This window comes from Neovison vison, chromosome 9 (assembly GCF_020171115.1).
Source record: "Neovison vison isolate M4711 chromosome 9, ASM_NN_V1, whole genome shotgun sequence".
In the NCBI taxonomy this organism is placed as follows: domain Eukaryota; kingdom Metazoa; phylum Chordata; class Mammalia; order Carnivora; family Mustelidae; genus Neogale; species Neogale vison.
Genome location: NC_058099.1, coordinates 62,095,129 through 62,110,834, shown reverse-complemented (window position 1 = coordinate 62,110,834; position 15,706 = coordinate 62,095,129). Strand labels below are relative to the sequence as shown.

Below are 15,706 nucleotides of genomic sequence, written 5' to 3'. Positions count from 1 at the left end.
GTTGTGGGATGCATGAGCCTGATGGTAGGTAGTAAGGAGGGCGCATATTGCATGGAGCCTGGGTGTGGTGCATAAAAAATGAATCTTGGAACATTGAAAAAATAAAATTAAATTTAAAAAAAGATACTATAGACATTTTTTTTTAACAAATAGATGTGCTTTTTAAAATATTTTATTTATTTGTCAGAGAGGGAGCAGAACAAACAAGAGGAGCAGAGGGCAGAGGGAGAAGCAAGTTCCTTGATGAGCAGGAAACATGATGCAGGATTCAATCCCTGGGATCATGACCTGAGCCAAAGGCTGATACTTAACCAACTGAGCCATCCAGACATCCCACTACTATAGACCTTTAGTTGCTTTCTTGGTCTCCTACATTCAGTGCTTGTAAATGGACAAAAATGGATGGAATGAAATAATATAAAAAATTTTCAATTGTTTAGAATCCCAACAGAAAGCTGAAGAAGTTTGCCAGATGTATTTTATGCAGCTGCGCTCTGGCCTTATCATAGAAAAGACGGCCTGTTATTTTAGGAAAGAAATCACCAAAAGGCATTCACCAAGAACAGGTAAGGGGAAATTACATTTCCTGGTAACTCTTCAATATTGTAATGGGTTTTTCTCTGCCCTTATTTACCACATAGTGAATGTATAATTTTTTTTCCCTTGAGCAAATTTTCCTTCTGAAAAAAAGTAAGGATGCTGAATTACTTTCTAGCCATTTTCAAAAGGACATATAAAACTTTTTATAGCATAGGAGAAATGGTATTGTTACAATATTAAGTGAAAACAGATGATATAAAAATTATAAATATGTTTATAGTATTTTGAGTTTTTTTTATTTAAAGGAATTAAACTAAAATGTTAATAGCAGTTTTTTGGGTGTTGATTCCATGAGTAACTAGTTTTCTTCCACCTGGGCTCCAATGGGTATGCCCTACTGGGGTATAAGTGTGCCAGGAGGTATTGATCCTTCAAACTATAGGGCAGCTAAAGCCCTGGGATCAGTCCCAGAAATCAGCTTTGACTGGGAATCCTCAAAGAGGAGTAAAAAATTTTGGGCAGAGTGGGTACTGACAGTCCACTCCTACTCTCTCCCTGTCCTCCAGGTGGAAAGTACAAAGAGCAACGTCTGGTATTCACTGCTTGTCATCAGCAGCTAAAGGAAGACTTTGACTGTGATGTACCTAGGGCCCAGAAATGTTTTAGGGCAACTAATTTTCCAAGTATCCAAGGTATGACTGGTGCTGAGGGTGGTGTGGGTGTGAGGAGGGAGGAAAGACACAAGACCAGAACCACTCTAGGAAGCAACTCCAAGTCAATGCCTACCTGTGTAACAGAAACTTCTGTCCATTTGCAGCCCACAGATCTATTCAGTGGTATTCAAACTAGGTACAGAGTAGCTGCTCTAACAATGAATGTACACTTTATAGTTAGCCCTCCATTATTATTTTGAAATACTTGTTATGAATTGGAATCCCATATCATTATTCCTGGGGAAAATAAGTTATCCTTTGGGGAAAAAAATCCCCACATTCCCCTTCCCCAAATTCCAACATTGACAATGAAAGAAAATTAAGAACTATTATATTTTTAAAATATAATTTCAACTCCTAAAAATTTTAAATGTTTGTTCAAATGGATTTAAGTATCACCTACTCATGCAAATAAAGTCCAAATTGATGGTGACCATCAAGAAGTGAAGAGATCAACATGTGTTGGAGAGGATGTGGAGAAAGGGGAACCCTCTTACACTGTTGGTGGGAATGCAGGTTGGTGCAGCCTCTTTGGAGAACAGTGTGGAGATTCCTCAAGAAATTAAAAATAGAGTTTCCCTATGACCCTGCAATTGCACTCCTGGGTATTTACCCCAAAGACACAGATGTCGTGAAAAGAAGGGCCATCTGTACCCCAATGTTTATAGCAGCAATGGCCACGGTCACCAAACTATGGAAAGAACCAAGATGCCCTTCAACGGATGAATGGATAAGGAAGATGTGGTCCATATACACTATGGAGTATTATGCCTCCATCAGAAAGGATGAATACCCAACTTTTGTAGCAACATGGATGGGACTGGAAGAGATTATGCTGAGTGAATGAAGTCAAGCAGAGAGAGTCAGTTATCATATGGTTTCACTTATTTGTGGAGCATAACAAATAGCATGGAGGACAAGGGGCGTTAGAGAGTAGTAGGGAATTTGGGTAAATTGGAAGGGGAGGTGAACCATGAGAGACTATGGACTCTGAAAAACAGTCTGAGGGGTTTGAAGTGGCGGGGGGGGTGGGAGGTTGGGGTACCAGGTGGTGGGTATTATAGAGGGCACGGCTTGCATGGAGCACTGGGTGTGGTGAAAAAATAATGAATAATGTTTTTCTGAAAATAAATAAATTGGGAAACACACACACACACACACAAAGAAGTTTGGTAATTCAAAATGGGCAAAAAGTGGAGTTTTAAATGGAAAAAGAATTTGAACTACTCCACAGGGGTCATTAAAAAAATACAAGGAAACTAATAAGTAATTTTTTTAAATGAAGGGAATAAGATGGTTACCTTTACTTACTTAGAAAATATTTGAGATTGGTTGTTCTAATCAATTGACCCACAACTACTTATTGAAAGAAAGTGGAAAAAATAGAATCCCATTTATTGATATTCTAAAAAAAAAAAAAGAAGAAGAAAGAAAGAAGTGAAGAAATCATTACAAAAATTTGACCAGGAGTTGCATGTTGCCATTTCAAGCATAATCCTGATATAAATGTCTTTAGGTTCCCAGAAGCATACTTAAGTTTCTCATTCATTAAGTATCTTTTTTATAATTTTTTTTATTTTTTCGATTTCTTTTCAGTGTTCCAGAATTCATTGTTTATGCACCACACCCAGTGTTCCATGCAATACATGCCATCCATAATAACCAACACCAGGCTCAACCAACTTCCCACCCCCACTCTCCTTCAAAACTGTCAGTTTGCTTCTCAGAGTCCAGTCTCTCATAGTTCATCTCCCCCTCCAATTTCCCCCAACTCCCTTCTCTCCATCTCCCCATGTCCTCCATGTTATTCCTTATGCTCCACAAATAAGTGAAACCATATGATAATTGACTCTGCTTGACTTATTTCCCTCAGCATAATCTGTTCCAGTCCTGTCCGTGTTGCTACAAAAGTTGGGTATTCATCATTTCTGATGGAGGCATAATACTCCATAGTATATATGGACCACATCTTCTTTACCCATTCATCTGTTGAAGGGTATCTTGGTTCTTTCCACAGTTTGGTGACTGTGGCCATTGCTGCTATGAACATTGGGGTACAGATGGCCCTTCTTTTCACGACATCTGTATCTTTGGAGTAAATACTCAGGAGTGCAATTGCACGGTCATAGGGAATCTCTATATTTAATTTCTTAAGGTATCTCCACACTGTTCCCCAAAGTGGCTGCACCAACTTGCATTCCCACCAACAGTGGAAGAGGGTTCCCCTTTCTCCACATCCTCTCCAACACTTGTTGTTTACTGTTTTGTTAATTTTGGCCATTCTAACTGGTGTAATGTGGTATCTCAATGTGGTTTTATTTGAATCTCCCTGATGACTAGTGATGATGAACATTTTTTCATGTGTCTGTTGGTCATTTTTAAGTTTTCTTTGGAGAAGTGTCTGTTCACGTTTTCTGCCCTTTCTTTTGACATGATTATCTGTTTTGTGTGTGTTGAGTTTGAGGAGTTCTTTATAGATCTTGGATATCAGCCCTTTGTCTGTACTGTCATTTGTTAATATCTTCTCCCATTCTGTGGGTTGCCTCTTTGTTTTGTTGACTGCTTCGTTTGCTGTGCAGAAGCTTTTGACCTTGATGAAGTCCCAAAAGTTCATTTTCACTTTTGTTTCCTTTGCCTTTGGAGACATATCTTGAAAGAAGTTGCTGTGGCCAATGTCAAAGAAGTTACTACCTTTGTTCTCCTCTAGGATTCTGATGGATTCCTGCCTCATGTTGATGTCTTTTATCCATTTTCAGTTTACTCTTGTGTATGGTGTAATAGAATGGTTGAGTTTCATTCTTGTACATATAGCTGTCCAACTTTCCCAGCACCATTTATTGAAGAGACAGTCTTTTTTCCACTGCGTATTTTTTCCTGCTTTGTCAAAGATTATTTGACCATAGAGTTGAGGGTCCATATCCGGGCTCTCTACTCTGTTCCACTGGTCTATGTGTCTGTTTTTGTGCCAGTACCATGCTGTCTTGGTGATCACAGCTTTGTAGTAAAGCTTAAAATCAGGCAATGTGATGACCCTAGTTTTAAATCATTTTATTTCAGAAGTTCATGTACAGACTCAATATTTAACATTCTTCTGTTTTGTACATTGTTTTTCTTGGCACAATGCCATAACATAAAGAAAACATAATATTTTTTTTCTCAAGACCAACATAAATGGCCCCTAATTCTACACCAGTTTACACCAGTATGCCTTAGAAATACTTTACGTTTCGGGGGGGGTACAAGATGACGGGGTACTAGGAAGAGGCGTCTTTTCAGCTGGTACCCCAAAGTGAGCTGATTACCTACCAAAGAACTCCGATCACCCATGAAATCAGCCTGAGATCAGAATTATACACGTCTGGATCTCTACAGGGGCAGAAGACGCCAGTGAGCAGGTAAAGCGGAATGGGAATGGCAGACTGATAACAGAAGATAAACAAAAGGGGGAGAGAGCCACCAGAGGCGACCGGTGGGAAAGTAATACCCCAGTACAAGCGAGAGTGCCCTGCGTCTGGGGACCAGCATTAACTTGGAGACTGGTTGAAAGCACTCCAAAAGAGCAAAGGATTGCGGGGGGAAATTGTGGGAATCGGGGCGGCTAGGGACAGGGGCTTAAGTCCCCGGTCCCAGACGGCCTCCCCGGCGCGGAGGCAGAGAGAGTGCGGCGGAGAAACCAGCTCCTGGTCCCTAAGCCGCCAGCGCGCCCCAGAGCGCGTGGGTTCCGGCTCCTGTGAGGGGATGGGAGCCCCGCTGGTCTGCAGAATGCGCGCTAGCCCTACCACAAAGCTTGAGATGCGCGCGCACGTCCATCGAGCTCTCCTGGGTCACTAAGGCCCGGGGGCGCTTCTTGACCCGCGCCATTGTTTCAAAGTCTAAGCCGCGCGCGCGCGAAACTCTTCCCCTGACAGAGGAGCGCAAAAGCCCAGCCTGCGGCTTACGGACCAGCGCCCCGTTCTCAGTGCCCCAGACCCGCGACGACCCACAGCCGCCTCTGAAAAGAGGTGTGCGCAAGCCGGGCACTCCCAGCCCGGGCCAGCGGCAAAATCTCAGTGTGCGATCACTGCTTGGAACCTCTCTGGCGGTCAGGAGCTCCCAGACAGCCGCCACTGCCTTGGCTTTGGGGACGAGCAAAAGATTCTGCGCCCCCAGGGTCTGCAACTTGGAAACTGCATTGCCAGCGTTAAGGGGGAATTTATTCAGCTTCTGCACCCAGACTGAGGCTTCTCTATGAGACGGAGATCAGGAAGTGTTCCAGGGTGCACCTGGACTGCACCAGAGTTGATACATCCAGCTACATCTGTTCAGTCTTCTCCCACCAAAATGACTAGGAGGAGGAATGCCCAACAGAAGAAAAATACAGAGGATGGACCTTCTGCAACAGAGCTAATGGCTATCAACATAGACAATATGTCGGAAAGAGAATTCAGGCTAACAATTATCAGGCAATAGCTAGGTTGGAGAAAGCCATGGATGACCAAACAGAATTGATTAGGGCCGAACTGAAAGCGACCAGACAGGATGTTCACAATGTTAGGGCGGAGCTTAAAGCTACCAGGGAGGAGGTCCACAATGCTCTCAATGAGTTCCAATCTAATCTAAACTCTCTCAAAGCTAGGGTAACTGAGACAGAAGATAGAATTAGTGATCTGGAAGACAAACAGATAGAGAGAAAGGATCAAAAGGAAGCCTGGAACAAACAGCTTAGATCCCACGAAAGCAGAATCAGGGAAATAAATGATGCCATGAAGCGTTCCAACGTCAGAATTATTGGAATTCCTGAAGGGGAGGAGAAAGAAAGAAATCTAGAAGATATCGTGGAACAAGTCCTTCATGAAAACTTTCCTAATCTCGCGAATGAAACCAGCGTTCATGTACTAGAGGCTGAACGGTCTCCACCCAAGATTATACACTCCAAAAAAACATCACGACACCTGATAGTCAAATTGAGAAATTATAATTGTAGGTATAATCTCTTGAAAGCCGCCAGGGCAAAGAGGCTCCTTACTTACAGAGGGAAGCCCATCAGAATAACGTCAGACCTGTCCACAGAGACCTGGCAAGCCAGAAGAGGCTGGCAAGATATATTCAGGGCACTAAATGAGAAGAACATGCAGCCAAGAATACTTTATCCAGCAAGACTGTCATTCAAAATGGATGGAGAGATAAAGAGTTTCCAAGACCGGCAGGGCTTAAAAGACTATGCAACCACCAAGCCGATACTGCAGGAAATATTAAGGCGGGTTATATCAAAGAGGAAAAATCCCAAGAATAGCATTGAACAGAAATATAGAGACAGTCTACAGAAAGAAAGACTTCAAAGGTAACTCGATGTCAATAAAAACGTATCTATCAATAATCACTCTCAATGTGAATGGCCTAAATGCACCCATAAAACGGCACAGGGTTGCAGATTGGATAAAACGACAGGACCCATCCATATGCTGTCTACAAGAGACCCATTTTGAACCTAAAGATACACGCAGACTGAGTGTGAAGGGGTGGAGAAGCATCTTTTATGCCAATGGGACTCAAAAGAAGGCTGGGGTAGCGATTCTCATATCAGATAAATTAGATTTTAAACTAAAGACTGTAGTCAGAGATACAGAAGGACACTACATAATCCTTAAAGGGACTATCCACCAAGATGATTTAACAATTGTAAATATCTATGCTCCCAATATGGGAGCAGCCAATTACTTAAGAAAACTGTTAATCAAGACAAAGAGTCATATTGCTATGAATACACTAATCGTAGGAGATCTTAACACGCCTCTTTCAGAATTAGACAGATCATCGAAGCAGAAAATCAATAAAGAAACAAGAGCATTGAATGACACATTGGACCAGATGGACCTCATAATATATACAGAACATTCCACCCTAAAACAGCAGAATACTCATTCTTCTCAAGTGCACACGGAACCTTCTCCAGAATAGACCACATACTGGGTCACAAATCAGGACTCAACCGATACCAAAAGACTGAGATTATTCCCTGCATATTCTCAGATCACAATGCTTTGAAACTGGAGCTCAATCACAAGGACAAGTTCCGAAGGAACTCAAACACCTGGAAGCTAAAGACCACCTTGCTTAAGAATGCTTGGATCAACCAGGAGATCAAAGAAGAACTGAAACAATTCATGGAAACCAATGAGAATGAAGACACTTCGGTCCAAAACCTATGGGATACAGCAAAGGCGGTCCTAAGGGGAAAATATATAGCCATCCAAGCCTTGCTCAAAAAAATTGAAAAATCCAGAACACACCAGCTGTCTCTACACCTTAAAGAACTGGAGGATCAACAACAAATCAAACCAACTCCACACATAAGAAGGGAAATCATCAAGATTAGAGCTGAGATCAATGAGGGAGAAACCAGAGATACAGTAGAACGTATCAATGAAACTAGAAGCTGGTTTTTTGAAAGAATCAATAAGATTGATAAGCCACTGGCTACACTAACCGAAAGAAAAGAGAGAAAGCCCAAATTCATAAAATTATGAATGAAAAGGGAGAGATCACAACTAACGCCAAGGAAGTAGAAACAATCATCAGAAGTTATTACGACCAGTTATTTGCCAATAAGCTTAGCAACCTAGATGAAATGGATGCATTCCTGGAAAAATATAAACTACCAAAATTGAACCAGGAAGAAATCGACAACCTGAACAGACCGATATCTAATAACGAGATGAATCAGTGATCAAAAACCTCCCAAAAAACAAGAGCCCAGGACCTGACGGATTCCCTGGGGAATTCTACCAAACCTTCCAAGAAGAAATAACACCTATTCTCCTGAAGCTGTTTCAAAAAATTGAAGCAGAAGGAAAACTTCCAGACTCTTTCTATGAAGCCAGCATTACCCTGATCCCCAAACCAGGCAAGGACCCTACCAAAAAGGAGAATTTCAGACCAATATCACTGATGAATATGGATGCTAAGATTCTCAACAAGATCCTAGCCAACAGGATCCAACAGCACATTAAAAAGATTATCCACCATGATCAGGTGGGATTCATCTCTGGGCTACAAGGATGGTTCAACATTCGCAAATCAATCAATGTGATACAACAAATTAATATGAGAAGAGAGAAGAACCACATGGTCCTCTCAATTGATGCAGAAAAAGCATTTGACAAAATCCAGCATCCGTTCCTGATTAAAACGCTTCAAAGTATAGGGATAGAGGGAACATTCCTGAACCTCATCAAATCTATCTATGAAAGACCCACAGCAAATATCATCCTCAATGGGAAAAAGCTTGCAGCCTTCCCACTGAGATCAGGAACAAGACAAGGATGCCCACTTTCACCACTCTTGTTCAACATAGTATTAGAAGTCCTAGCAACAGCAATCAGACAACAGAGAGAAATAAAAGGTATCCAAATTGGTAATGAAGAAGTCAAACTCTGTCTCTTCGCAGATGACATGATTCTTTATATGGAAAACCCAAAAGACTCCACCCCCAAACTACTAGAACTCATACAGCAATTCAGCAACGTGGCAGGATACAAAGTCAATGTGCAGAAATCAGTGGCTTTCTTATACACTAACAATGAAAATACAGAAAGGGATATTAGAGAATCGATTCCATTTACTATAGCACCAAGAACCATAAGATACCTTGGAATAAACCTAACCAAAGAGGTAAGGGATCTGTACTTGAGGAACTATAGAACACTCATGAAAGAAATTGAAGAAGACACAAAAAGATGGAAGACCATTCCATGCTCTTGGATCGGAAGAATAAACATTGTTAAAATGTCTACACTGCCTAGAGCAATCTATACTTTTAATGCCTTTCCGATCAAAATTCCACCGGCATTCTTCAAAGAGCTGGAGCAAATAATCGTAAAATTTGTATGGAATCAGAAGAGACCCCGAATCCCTAAGGAAATGTTGAAAAACAAAAATAAAGCTGGCGGCATCACCTTACCTGATTTCAAGCTTTATTACAAAGCTGTGATCACCAAGACAGCATGGTACTGGCATAAAAACAGACACATAGACCAGTGGAACAGAGTAGAAAGCCCTGATATGGACCCTCAACTCTATGGCCAATTAATCTTTGACAAAACAGGAAAAATATACAGTGGAAAAAAGACAGTCTCTTCAATAAAGCTATATGTAGAAGAATGAAACTCGACCATTCTCTTACACCGTACACAAAGATCAACTCAAAATGGATAAGAGACCTCAACGTGAGACAGGAATCCATCAGAATCTTAGAGGAGAACATAGGCAGTAATCTCTTAGATATCAGCCACAGCAACTTCTTTCAAGATATGTCTCCAAAGGCAAAGGAAACAAAAGCGAAAATAAACTTCTGGGACTTCATCAAAATCAAAAGCTTCTGCACAGCAAAGGAAACAGTCAACAAAACAAAGAGGCAACCCACGGAATGGGAGAAGATATTTGCAAATGACAGCACAGACAAAAGGTTGATATCCAGGATCTATAATGAACTCCTCAAACTCAATACACATGAAACAGACAAACACATCAAAAAATGGGCAGAAGATATGAACAGACACTTCTCCAATCAAGACATACAAATGGCTATCAGACACATGAAAAAATGCTCATCATCATTAGCCCTCAGGGAGATTCAAATTAAAACCACATTGGGATATCACCTTACACCAGTTAGAATGGCCAAAATTAACAAAACAGGAAACAACATGTGTTGGAGAGGATGTGGAGAAAGGGGAACCCTCTTCCACTGTTGGTGGGAATGCAAGTTGGTGCAGCCTCTTTGGAGAACAGTGTGGAGATTCCTCAAGAAATTAAAAATAGAGCTTCCCTACGACCCTGCAATTGCACTCCTGGGTATTTACCCCAAAGATACAGATGTCGTGAAAAGAAGGGCCATCTGTACCCCAATGTTTATAGCAGCAATGGCCACAGTCGCCAAACTATGGAAAGAACCAAGATGCCCTTCAACGGATGAATGGATATAAGGAAGATGTGGTCCATATACACTATGGAGTATTATGCCTCCATCAGAAAGGATGAATACCCAACTTTTGTAGCAACATGGACGGGACTGGAAGAGATTATGCTGAGTGAAATAAGGCAAGCAGAGAGAGTCAATTATCATATGGTTTCACTTATTTGTGGAGCATAACAAATAGCATGGAGGACAAGGGGCGTTAGAGAGGAGTAGGGAATTTGGGTAAATTGGAAGGGGAGGTGAACCATGAGAGACTATGGACTCTGAAAAACAGTCTGAGGGGTTTGAAGTGGCGGGGGGGTGGGAGGTTGGGGTACCAGGTGGTGGGTATTATAGAGGGCACGGCTTGCATGGAGCACTGGGTGTGGTGAAAAAATAATGAATACTGTTTTTCTGAAAATAAATAAATTGGAAAAAAGAAAGAAATACTTTACGTTTCTATGTGTGCTGGGACATTTTTTTTTTTAAGTTGGGAATACTATTCTAAGTGTCTCTGCTATTTAGCTAGAGGACAGAATGGTATTCACACTCTCCAGGATTGTTTGAAGTCTTTGAATAACTCCACACCTTACAGATTGGTATCCATTTAACCATGTCTATCAAAATACAGTCCCCTTGTCCACAGTCCCCCTGATTATAAGAAACAAGGAAACAGAGATGTCTTTAGGCAAAGTCTGTCACTTTTCTATCTTCTTTCTTTCCACCAAATCCTCCCCTAAACACACTAACATGACCTCCTATGGTTTTCAACCAAGAGACTAGCATCTCTAATCCCATTCAAGTGGTACACCTTACCCTTTGAGCTACATTAAGCTTGCACCCAACTTTTGTATCAACATGAACAGGACTAGATAAGACTATGCTGAGTGAAATCAGTCAAGCAGAGAGAGCCAATTATCATATGGTTTCACTTATTTGTGGAGCATAAGAAATAACACGGAGGACATGGGTAGAAGGAGAGGAGAAGGGAGTTGAGGGAAATTGGAGGGCAAGATGAACCCTGAGAGACTATGGACTCTGGAAAACAATCTGAGCATTTTGAATGGGCGGGGGGTGGGAGGTTGGGGGAGCCTGGTGGTGGGTATTACAGAGGGCACGTATGCATGGAGCACTGGGTGTGGTGCATAAACAGTGAATTCTGTTCACTGAAAAGAAATAAAATAAAATAAAATAAAATCTAAAATAAAAAGCTTGTACCAAAGGCTTTTATCTATCCAATGGTGGTGGGCAAAGTGCAGCTCAAATTGAAAAGAAAAACAAAAATCAAAAACCTTTAAGGAAGCATTTCCTTTTGATTGCTGAAAGATTGTTCATGGGAAAAAGTGTGTTTGAATTCTTAATGACAAACTTTTCACTTGTTACAGAACATTCTGCTTCCCTGAGCACATACAATGATCAATCTATTACTTTCGTTTTTGAGGATGGAGGTTATGAGATCTATGTAGAAGACTTGAGAAAAGACCAAGAAAAAGGTAGAATATTTCTTTTGTCTATAATGATATAATGATGACTAGTAAAGTAAAAAATAAGTTTACCAAGGGGTGCCTGGATTGCTCAGACAGTTAAGTGTTCAACCCTTGATTTCAGCTCAGGTCATTGATCTCAGGGTCTTGAGATCAAGCCCCATATCAGGCTTTCACTAGGTGTGAAGCCTACTTAAGATTCTCTCTCACCTTCTCCTCCTGCTCTTGCCCCTCCAACTCTACCTCCCCCTAATAATAATAATAATAAATTTACCAAACCATAAACAGTGGACTACTTCAGACATAGCAAATAAATTCCATGCTGTGTGCTAACTCCAATGCATTGGCAGCAGGTGCCTAAATACACTAAGTTGAGGAGAATTTAGAAGCTTTTAGGCCTTTCTTAAAATCACAAAAGTTTTGCTTTTATTGATATGTAACAAAAGAGGATATTTTCTGCTGTTAGGTATATGTTGAAATTGAAATCTTTTGATAAAATTGTATCTCACCAAAAGGATTTTATGCATTCTCTTTCAGATAAGGTGCTATTCCGTTATTATGATTCCCAATCCCCCACTCATGGAACAGGTAATTTGGAGGGCTGGGCAGTTGTAGTGCTTGCATTCTTGAATTTGGGGGTAAGGACAAATCCAAAAATGCTCCATGAAAAAGACAGTCTCAGAAGGTTCTCTCCAGCCCACACTCATGGCAAAATCTTAGATTCTTACAGGATTTATTCCACCCATCCATTGCAGAATAATAATGGCTTAAGCTACACAAAACTTTATTTTTATCTTAGCCAGTGCTGGAATTCAACAAGTTGTACAAGGACCAAGCTCCTTCTCTGTAACTCTGCCAACATCTACATGGTTCAAGATTACTTGCTACCATGACAATGCCCAATCAGCAGGACAAAGGAAGACATGACACATGCATTCTCTTTCCCTTTAAGGACAAAACTTTAAGTTGCAACTGACACTTCCATTCACCTCATATTTGTCAAAACTTAGTCACATTGCTACACTTTATTATAAGAAAACAGACTGGGAAATGTTCTATTACACAAGGAGGATAGTTGGATATTGGGAAACAACCATCAGTAGCTTTGCAGACAGGGAAGCTGACACCCAGACAAATACCAAATAGAGTCACAATTCTACAATTAGAAAGCAAATAAGGAAACCAAGGAGCTTAAAATTACCCCCAAATAATGGGGTGATTTTACTAAGTTTAATTTATTTTAATGGGGTAATTTTGCTAATTTTACTACATGGGGTAATAACTAAGGAGCTTAAAATTACCCCAAATTGTCCAATAACTCTTTAGGAAATTAAACTTAAGCCCATATTGTCCAATGATTCTTTAGTTTCACTTGGGTACACATACTTCTAAAAGACATGTAGATTAATGAAACAATTATTTTACATCCATATCTTGGACTCTTTTCCTATGTGTTAAACTCATTTAAATTAAAATGAGCTAAATTCTTAACTTTATAATTTAGATTTTTCAATTTTTTATTACTTTTTAAATTTACTTTCTTTTTTAAATTGCAAGGTGATGGTGTTGATGGCCAGACATTATTGGTAAACCTGAGCCCTACAAAAGACAAAGACTTTTTGCTGCATGCCAACAACAAGGAACACTCTGTGGAGGTAAAAGAAATATGCATTTAACTGTCATAACTAACTCCACTCACTCGTGCAGATTTGGGTGTCTGGCATATTTCAAAGAAATTTTGCTTCTGCTATTGTACCTAAGACACGATTATTTACTGCTAATAACTTGCTTCTAGGGTAGGAAAGGGAGATAAATGGCATGTATAGCCTTGCTACAGAAATTCTGTTCTCTGCCAGCAGTGCACCTGGGAGCTATGCAGAATTTCAGGTTTCCTCACAATTAAAGCAGAATCATAATTTTAACAAATCTCCAGGAGATTCATAAGCACATTGAAATTTGAGAAGCACTGCTGTATACAATGATCTCAAATCCTTTCCATTTTACTTTAGGAACTACTTTGTTCTTCCAGGAAGTGTTCCTGATAAAATATAGTTTTCTTAGGCAAATGTAAAAACAAGTTTACACTCTGACCCTGCTAAAGGGAAAGTCATAAACGTTTCCATATGCCAAGATTTACGTTACAATATTGTTACAAAAAAATGTAAATGGGAGTATAATATAGGTCATTGTTAAAATTTACAAACATCTTCAGGAATAAACAAGCCAAAGATAGAGACCAGAAAGAAAACATAAAGACTATACTATAGATGATAAATGACATAAATACAAAATTATGAATCTAATACAGTCATATAAGGCATTATCATAAACACTGGATGGTAACCAGCATCTTTCTTAACAAACATTCCTAAATGTATATAACAGTTTTGGATGTATATAATTACTCAGTGATAAGAGCTGACCCCATACAGAGCTCTGTTACATGCCAAATACTGTGCTAAATATTTTACAAGCAGTCTCCTTTAGTTATTGCAGTAATTCCATAATAGAGTTGTTTTATTAGTTAAATATTACTATAATACAAACCATCCCTACCACTTATTGCCCTAAAATAATAATCACTTACATCATTCACATATGTGCTGGTAAGTTGTTGGTTGACTGATCTAGAAAACTGATTAGACTAAAAAATTGAGGTTTGAGAAGTAAAGCAATGTGCACACCTCTCAGAGATAGTACATGGCAAAAGTCAGGCACAAGTCCTGAGCTGCTGCATCCAAATCCAGTCACTCTAAGCTACGTTTCTCAACTATCAATGAATCAAATCAGACACCCCCCCCAACTTTAGCCCTCTACCCATTTCTTCCTACTACACCCACCACTCCCATCCCCTACTTAGTAAGCATCCTTGCTAGAAATACTAGTTATAATTATTCCCTTTTAGTTTCTATTGCAGGGAGGTAAGGTTGATTTTGGACTTCCCACTTACATGCTGGTTGCTTGCTTTCTTTTTTCCTCAGCTACAAAAATGTGAAAACCAATTGCCAGACCAGGCCTTCTTCCGCCTTCATAGGAAGTCTTCTAAATGTGTTTCTTTTGAATGTAAGAATAATCCTGGAGTGTTTATAGGAGTAAAGGATAACCACCTTGCTCTAATTAAAATAGGGGACCCAACTGAGGATTCAAAGAGTATAGAGAATACCATATTTAAGCTCTCTTAAACTTCATGTGATGAAAAGCTGTGGAGCCTGGGTTGGGTAACCCAAATAGCCAGTGCTGGAGAAATGTTGAGAGATAAAGAAAGAACCAGACAATGTTTAAGGGAAATGAAGGGTACTTAGTATGCTATGGAATATTTTTCTTATTATTTGTAAAAATGTGTTTATAATATATTCTGTCTGTTTTTTACTACCCTTTGTCTCACTACATATTCAAACGTGTATTGTTACATAGACCTCAGAAAATATACAACCTGACTTCTACTTTTTTCTACTTTCAGCCCAGAAAGCTTGATATTTAGAGCTGATATCTTTGGGGAGAAGCAAGGGCCTTAATCCAAGTTTCATTTTAGACATGGATCCATTTTAAAAAGCTACATAGAGACATAATTTTCCCTGGTTCCAAACAACAAATTCAAACCTTAGAGCTTTTGGGAAAAGACAATCAGATCTACTTAGATTGACCATTTCACAAATGGAATAAAACACCAAATTTGTTTGAAGATGCCCAAAACCAGGACACCTGCTTGGCTCAGCTGGTTAAGCTGATGTCTTTGGCTTAAGTCATGAACCCGGGGTCCTGGGATCAAGTCCTGCTTCAGACTCCCTGCTCAGCCAGGAGCCTGCTTCTCGCTTTGCCTGCCACTCCCCCTGCTTGTGCACTCACTCTCTCTTGCTCTCTCTCTCCCTCTCTGACAAATAAATAAATAAATATAATCTTTAAAAAAAATGCCCAAAACTTCAGACACATTGATAGGTAGGCAGATAATATGAGAAAAGAGAAAGGTAGTTGAAAAAGTAAGAAAAATAAATGTAGTATTTGTAAAGTAAATAATTTTACATCTAATTATTTCA

The 15,706-nt window shown here is 39.9% G+C and overlaps 1 protein-coding gene across 1 annotated transcript in view; it reads left to right on the top strand.

Annotated features, from left to right (window-relative positions):
- Positions 1-15,455, top strand: part of IL33 (interleukin 33) — a 57,105-nt gene extending 41,650 nt beyond the window's left edge. Inside the window, exons 3-8 of the mRNA XM_044264331.1 lie at positions 441-566; positions 1,107-1,232; positions 11,574-11,681; positions 12,210-12,260; positions 13,230-13,327; positions 14,654-15,455. Coding sequence (XP_044120266.1) covers positions 441-566; positions 1,107-1,232; positions 11,574-11,681; positions 12,210-12,260; positions 13,230-13,327; positions 14,654-14,854 — 710 coding nt within the window. The 3' untranslated portion in view covers positions 14,855-15,455. The remainder of the gene's footprint in view (positions 1-440; positions 567-1,106; positions 1,233-11,573; positions 11,682-12,209; positions 12,261-13,229; positions 13,328-14,653) is intronic.
- The last annotated feature ends 251 nt before the right edge of the window (positions 15,456-15,706 follow it).